The following is a 7514-nucleotide window of genomic DNA, read 5'->3' on the forward strand; positions in this document are numbered from 1 at the left end:
ATCGTTATCGCCATCCAACCTTTCTCACCCTCAATTTCCTTTTCTGAGTAGTACATCATAGATTGGAAATGAAATAAATATTGTAAGGCGTTTCCCCCAAATAATACCGTGTGTGCTGTGTTTTAGTGCATCCAGTTTTTATACCATCCTGCCACAGCTGAGGAAACTACAGGGCCAGAGAACCATCATAACACACTGGGCCCACAGCGTCCTTGAGGGCCCCCTCTTGCTGTTGTACATCCTGTGGGTTTTGACAAATGTTTGTGAATGTGGATGACATGTTTGCCGCCACACAATCAAGCAGAATAGCGTCACTGTGCTATTCGCCCCTTTTCCTGGCTCTGCCTATTCATCCCTTCCAACTTTATTTTCTTTTTGAGACAATCTCTAGCCCAGGATAGCCTCCCATGCTAGAGGATAACCTTGAACTTCTGCTCTTCCTGACTCCCTTTCCTAAGTGAAGAAAGCTGGGATCACAGACAAGCACCTCTAGGCCAGTTTATGTGGTGTGGGAGAGCGAACACACAGGGCCTTGAGCATGCTAGGCAAGGACTCTACCAACCGAGCTGTATCTTGGCCCAGCTTACGTTTTTTAAACCCAATTCTGGGCCACAGATGGGTCCAGGTTTGATAATCCTGGTGGTAAGAACTGTGGGCTGGAACCAGAGATGCTCTCAGCCTGAGGAAAGATGAGAAGGAGTGTGGGAGCATCCGACTGGAAGATCTAACTTCCTTCAGGGGAGTGGGGGGGATGGTGAGCACAGGGACTCCGGGAGCTGGTGGTGATGGGGTGTACGCCAGGGGCTAAGCCAGCAGGAAAGCCCTGGGTTAAGGGATGGCTAAGCTCCCCTCCCTTTTCATCTTGTAACATGGAACCATTTTCTTTTTTTACCATGGAAGCGGAGACAGTTGTAAGGGTAGGGGACAAGGTCACATCAACAACAAGGCAGCGCTCCGGGAGTGTCAGGAACCCTTCCTGGGCCAACTGAAGCCTGGGATAGAAGGGATGCGCCCAAGGAGTGTGCAGCTGCCTCTGTGCCTTGGTGAGCAACAGGCGGAGGAGGTCCTCTTGCCCCTCTCACCTAGCGGTGCAGGAGGGACTCAGCAGCGGGTCAGAGCCAGTGTGACCTTATAGCTCTGGGTCTTAACCCCTGAGTGGCATAGTAGCGGTGGGGGCAACGGTGCAGGTCTGCCCAAGGGTTAACTCATTCCTGGGCAGCCTCGGCGCGTGTGGTGCGAAATCTCACCAGAAGAGGGTACAGTAGCAAAGCGTTTGACGTCAGGCTGGAATTCCTATTGTGTTTCGGAACGGCTCTGGCAAAGCCAGTCCAAGTTCGCTCTCCGCACATCCGGATCGTGCAGCTCCTGGGCTGACCCGCCGACGCTGCTTGCTCGCCGCCGCCGGGGAGGGGAAGGAGGTCACTCGCTGCCTTGCGAGGAGAGCCTGGTCCTATTCCAGACCGAGCTGAAGCAACATATCCGGAGTCCGAGGGTGAGTGTCCCGAACACCGGAGGCCATTGGCCGCGGAGTCCCCTGCCGGCGCGCCTGGATGCCGGCGCGCAGCCCCGCCGCTGCCACTGGGTGCATGGCTCCCCTGCGGCGCGCCCCAGCCTGCTGCGGGCCGCTGTGAGTGCCCTTCTCAGCAGGTGGCTGCTGTCCCCAGAGCCGCGCATTGGCGGAGGCAGCAGGGCGCATGGAACCCGGGCTTGCAAGCGCACCGGCGGGGAGCATGGACGCGTCTGCCGAGCAAAGCCTCCCGGAGCCTGGCAGCCAGGACTCGGTGGCAGGCGACGACATTGAGATCGTGGTGAATGTGGGGGGCGTGCGGCAGGTGCTCTACGGAGACCTGCTCAGCCAGTACCCCGAGACCCGGTTGGCAGAGCTCATCGACTGCTTGGCCGGTGGCTATGACACCATCTTCTCCCTGTGCGACGATTACGACCCAGGCAAGCGCGAATTCTACTTTGACCGGGACCCGGACGCGTTCAAGTGTGTTATTGAGGTGTACTATTTCGGGGAGGTCCACATGAAAAAGGGCATCTGTCCCATCTGCTTCAAGAACGAGATGGACTTCTGGAAGGTGGACCTCAAATTCCTGGATGATTGTTGCAAGAGCCACCTGAGCGAGAAGCGCGAGGAGCTGGAGGAGATCGCTCGCAGGGTGCAGCTCATCCTGGACGATCTGGGTGTGGATGCGGCCGAGGGTCGCTGGCGCCGCTGCCAAAAGTGCGTCTGGAAGTTCCTGGAGAAGCCCGAGTCGTCGTGCCCAGCGCGGGTGGTGGCGGTTCTATCCTTCCTGCTCATCCTTGTCTCCTCTGTGGTCATGTGCATGGGCACCATACCCGAGCTGCAGGTGGTGGACGCTGAGGGCAACCGCGTGGAGCACCCGACGCTGGAGAACGTGGAGACGGCTTGCATCGGCTGGTTCACGCTGGAGTACCTGCTGCGCCTCTTCTCGTCGCCCAACAAGCTGCACTTTGCTCTGTCTTTCATGAACATCGTGGACGTGCTGGCCATCCTCCCGTTCTATGTGAGCCTCACACTCACGCACCTGGGCGCACGAATGATGGAACTGACCAACGTGCAGCAGGCTGTGCAGGCCCTGCGGATCATGCGCATCGCGCGCATCTTCAAGCTGGCCCGCCACTCCTCAGGCCTGCAGACCCTCACCTATGCCCTCAAGCGCAGTTTCAAGGAACTGGGGCTGTTGCTTATGTACCTGGCCGTGGGCATCTTCGTCTTTTCCGCCCTAGGCTACACCATGGAGCAGAGCCACCCGGAGACTCTGTTCAAGAGCATTCCCCAGTCCTTCTGGTGGGCCATCATCACCATGACCACAGTGGGCTATGGTGACATCTACCCCAAGACCACACTGGGCAAGCTCAACGCGGCCATCAGTTTCTTGTGTGGGGTCATTGCCATCGCCTTGCCCATTCACCCCATCATCAACAACTTTGTCAGATACTACAACAAGCAGCGCGTCCTGGAGACGGCCGCCAAGCACGAGCTGGAGCTGATGGAGCTCAACTCCAGCAGCGAAGGCAAACCCTGCGGCTCGCGCAGCGACCTGGACACCCTGCCCCCAGAGCCTGCTGCCAGGGAGGGGCCCAGCTGGGGCAGCCGGCTGAAGCTCTCGCACAGTGATACCTTCATCCCCCTGCTGACAGAGAAGCACCATAGGACCCGGCTCCAGAGCTGCAAGTGACGCCTGGGCTCCCAGGCGGGGACAGACTGGCCTGTGGATGGACAGACCATTGGGTAGGCATGCCAGTAGGCATGCCTGTGGCTTCAAGGGAGCTGCCTGGGTCTCCCTGCCCTCCCCTGAGCAGACCCTGCCAAGGCTGGGTAAGACTCCACGGGGGGCCAGCTGTTCAGGGGGAAGGGGTCTGGGGAGTGCAGGAGCCACGGAGCTGCCTGGGGCTATAGGGATGGCCTGGCAGGAGCCCTCATCTGCTTCTGTGTCTCCTTCAGTGAAACTTCCTATTCGGCCTACCCTCCGTGTTGTGGGTTGTCTCCAGTTCACTGTCCCCCCCCACCCCCCCAAGAGTGGCTCCTGTACACCCTAGTGCCAGGCCAGAAAGGAGGTGTGCAGCCCCAGAGGGAGTGGAGGGTAGCTATTTATAGTTTCGAGCTAATTAAAGAAGAGCTGCAAGGCGGGGTTCAGCTACAAGGCACCTTGCCACATTCCACGAGACACTCTCCTGCTTCCTTCTGTGGAAGAGCTGCCTCCCCGAGGCTGGGGAAGAAGGAGAGGTTGCAGAGCCTGGTTGTGGGGCAGCTGGCTCAGAGCTGTCGCCTGTGGAGCAGTCCTTTCCACTCCCCCTTATTCCTATCCAGCTACCCTGGTGGACAGGTATCCCCATTTTACAGGTAAAGAAACTGAGGCTCAGGGTCGCACAGAATAGGAATTCGGGCCTGGTTCTGATTGTCGCTGAGTCCATGTGGTCTCTCCAACACCAGGCAGTATTGATTGGCCCAGGGACCTTCTATAAAGTGGGGTCTGAGCTCCTCAGTGGTTTGTGTGTCGGGGGGAACTTCAGAGAATCACAGTTGTTGGTTCCGATCCTTGCACCAATTTCTGCTCAGTCCATCAGAGCTGCTTCTATTGTTCTACCTGGGAAGAGGGTGAGCTGCACAGCCGCCCACTGTGTTCTCCACAGGTCTGGACTGGGCAGGAGGGCCGTCAAAAGCAGGGCACTGTAATGCTGTTCTTGGCCAAAGCCTAAGAGCTGGGCCTGGAGGCCTAACCTTTTTTTGGTTTCCACCTTCTAGGAGCCAGAGAGCCTTGCCCTTCATGCTACCCCCACCTCAGCCGAGAGGGCTCCAAGGAAGGAGCGCTATGGTGGAGTAGGAGGTGGAGGGTATAAATGGAGGGACAGGGGTGTCTTCCACCTGCCTCCACTCTGGGCGCCTCCTTTCTCTTCCCTGAGCTCAGATTTTCACAGAAGTAAGAGGATGAATGATTTCTCAGGGTGCCTTCTAGGTCTGCCTATCCAGGATGTTCACGGTTTGGGCTGTTGATTCTTAGGGCAGGGTCTCCAGGAGGTGGGATGTTGTCACTTGGAGAGTGGAGATTGTGTCTGCAGGGTGCATGCTCGCTCCAAGGCTTCAGTGAGAAGATGCTCAGGTAGAGGTGGATCAGACCTGGGGTAGATGCCGACATAGCAGTGATGTTAGTGGCTGACTAAGAGGATGCAGGGACTGCCCCCTGCCTCCCTCTCCCCCAGCCCTCTCACTTAGGACTCTGAAGGTTCTTAGCACCTCTGGTCAGGCTGGCTAAGACACTGGTTGCTCTGAACTGTGCCATGGGTCTCCACTTCACATTTCTCAAAGGTGACACCAGGTCCTGTGACCATCAGAGGCAGAGGAAGAAGTTGGGGTCTGAGGAAGTGGAGGCTCTAAGTAGGGGAGAGCAGGGTCTGCTGGAGTATGTGGGTTCTTGGGGCTCAGTCGATTTGCTGAAAAGTTGGCTTGCCTTTTTTAATACCCTTTACCCAAGAGCCCTTGGGAAGCTAGGACCTGGGTACCACCCTGAGGACTCAGAGCTCCAGGAAGAGGGTGTGTGTGTAGCTCAGGGTTTAAAGAGAGTGAGCAGAAGGCATCTTCCTGTGTTCCCTGCCTTCTGGGGCAGTGACACTGGGGATGAGGATGGAGGGAATGAATTACAGGGAAGAGTATCTTTTGCTCATTCGGGAGTAGGAGACCGTCTGTGAGATCTCCACAGCTTAGGATCCAGGGGGACACTGGTCCCGGGGGGCTCAGTGATGGCAGTGTATCCTTACATGGTGATACGCTTTGTCATAGAGGAGTGGCCTGGATGTTCTGAGAGTCAGTAGTCCCTAGTCCCTGGGAGATCTCTGGGTTTCAAGTACTTGAACTTGACTGTATCAACCAGGGGTAGCTTTGAAAGCTCAGTGTCCAGGCTACACTCCATTCCTGTGAAATGAGAACGTCTGAAATGACCCTCTGGCATCCATATTTTTGTAACTTAAAGTGCATATGAGTGACTGTGGCTGTGACCATGTTAAACCCAGAGTTTGGATTTGTAGAGCTGAAAAAAAAAAGCTATTTTCTCAGTGAGCTCCCAGATGCAGCTGGAAGCTGGGGCGGCTGGTCCACAAACTGGCTTTGACGGATCAGAATAAGCCTGTAAACTGTAGCCCATGGCTAGATCTGGAGGACCACCTGTTTTTGCACAACCCATGATGTTAGAATAGGTTTTATATTTTTAAATGATTTAAAAAAAAAAACCCTCAAAGGAATAACATTTTGTGACCCGTGACTAGTACTTTAAATTCAAATTTTGTTGTCCATAAATAAAGTGTTATTGGAACTAACCTGCCTATTTGTGTGTTTGGGGATTGTTAGTGATGGCTAAGGCAGTACAAGACAGCTGAGGTAGACTAGATGGCCCCCAGAACCTGAGGGACTTCCTCTACGGCCCTTACAGGGGAAGTTTGCCTACCCTGGGCTGGAAAAGACACCTAAGGCAGCTTCAGGGATGCCCAGGAGCCCTTGACGAGGAACAACCAAGAATCTCCCAGGAGCCAGGAATTGTGGGAGGGACACCTGGGTACTGAAGGCTCCAGAGAGGGAGGTAACTGCCTTCACACCCCAGGGTGGAGTAGTGACTGCAGGACAAAGGCCCCTCTCTCTGTCCTTAGCGTGTGTTGCAGGCTCTCGGCTCCCCATTTCCTGTGCTCCTGAAAATTCCCAGCCTGGCTTCCCTTTCAGCCTGCTCCTTGCAGTCCAGGCTTGCCCCTCTCCTCCACCTCTAGCTCCCGGACACTATCTCCTCCTATCTCTCTTCTAGGGATGTTGTCTCGCCTGCCTCTCCTCCTGTGTGGGCATCACTCACTATACCATAGCCTGCCCACATCTATTAAGTTCGAGAAAATGTTTTGGGGTTGCGGAAGGCCTATGTCGACAGAAAAATGAGGTATTGTTGAGTATAACAACCTCCTTGCACAGACAGGAAACTGTGATCCTGAGTGACAATCTTTGAGCTGTTCCTTACAGACCGTCAGGTCACAGGGCTACCTTGTTCTGCTTCTGCTAACATCTAGAGTGCACGCTCGTGCCATTTAGAGTAGAGTTGTGTATGTGTGTAAATACAGATGGATTGCTAACCCCCAAAGGAAAGGACACGTGACGTATTCACAAACCATTTCGTTGGGTCTCTAAATAACTACATGAAGGAAACTGGTCAGTCCATCTTACAGATGGGCAAACCGAGGCCCAGACAACTAAAGCCATAGGCTGGTGCTCGTGGCGGTGGCAGGAACCAGATCGAACCTCAGCTGACTTGCTCATCTGAAGATGGGCAACCCCACCCCCCACCCCCACCCAGCAGTTGTGACCAGATCCTAGGGTCCTACCTCAAGGCTGACCCAGCTTCCTAATAAGGTGATGGCTGCTGCCATCCAATCTCTGGAAGGCATCCCCTTAGCAGTGGTGGATTGGCTTTAGTTTAGTGGTGGTGTTTTGTAAGGTAAGAAAAGAGGTCAATATATTTCCTCCGGTGAGCCACTCTGGGCAGATGTGTGGCTGCGTGGAATTCAGCTTCCATCCTAGCCACATAACAAGGAGCTACAGCCTCACTCTGGATGTATCTCCGATAATGACAAGATTTGTTCCCTGGGGAGAGCTGACGAGGCAGGTAAGACATGAGCAATGGCCTTTTGGCGACAGCCACTGGTTCCCAGACCTCTGAGGGCTTTAGCTAGAGAGGCGGTGCTTGCAAGACCCAGCTCTTGCCTTCTCTCACTCTGTGGGAAAGGCTGCCACCCCCCTCCCACCATGATTTGATGTCACAGGTTTCCTCTGGGGAAATGAGAAACAGTTTCCAGAGGCCTCCCACCTGTCGCCTGGAGGAAGACAGCTCTGTGCACCGGGTGCCTGGCGGCACGTTTTATCATGAGAGTGAGGATTTCACTGACACCCATATATCCAAGGTGGAACACCCCCGTCCTCCCCAACAGGAACATACACAAATTCTTTCCTGTGCCTGTGA

General features: G+C 55.1%; 1 protein-coding gene across 1 annotated transcript; it reads left to right on the forward strand.

The window, feature by feature from the left end:
• The first annotated feature begins 376 nt into the window (after nucleotides 1–376).
• Nucleotides 377–5838, forward strand: Kcnf1 (potassium voltage-gated channel modifier subfamily F member 1). The gene has a single exon (XM_052745846.1). It carries the CDS (start codon nucleotides 1695–1697, stop codon nucleotides 3204–3206), a length of 1512 nt encoding a protein of 503 aa, XP_052601806.1. The 5' UTR covers nucleotides 377–1694; the 3' UTR covers nucleotides 3207–5838.
• The last annotated feature ends 1676 nt before the right edge of the window (nucleotides 5839–7514 follow it).

The sequence above is a fragment of the Peromyscus californicus genome, unplaced genomic scaffold (genome assembly GCF_007827085.1).
Source record: "Peromyscus californicus insignis strain IS unplaced genomic scaffold, ASM782708v3 Scaffold_1__1_contigs__length_55948999, whole genome shotgun sequence".
Taxonomy (NCBI): Eukaryota; Metazoa; Chordata; class Mammalia; order Rodentia; family Cricetidae; genus Peromyscus; species Peromyscus californicus.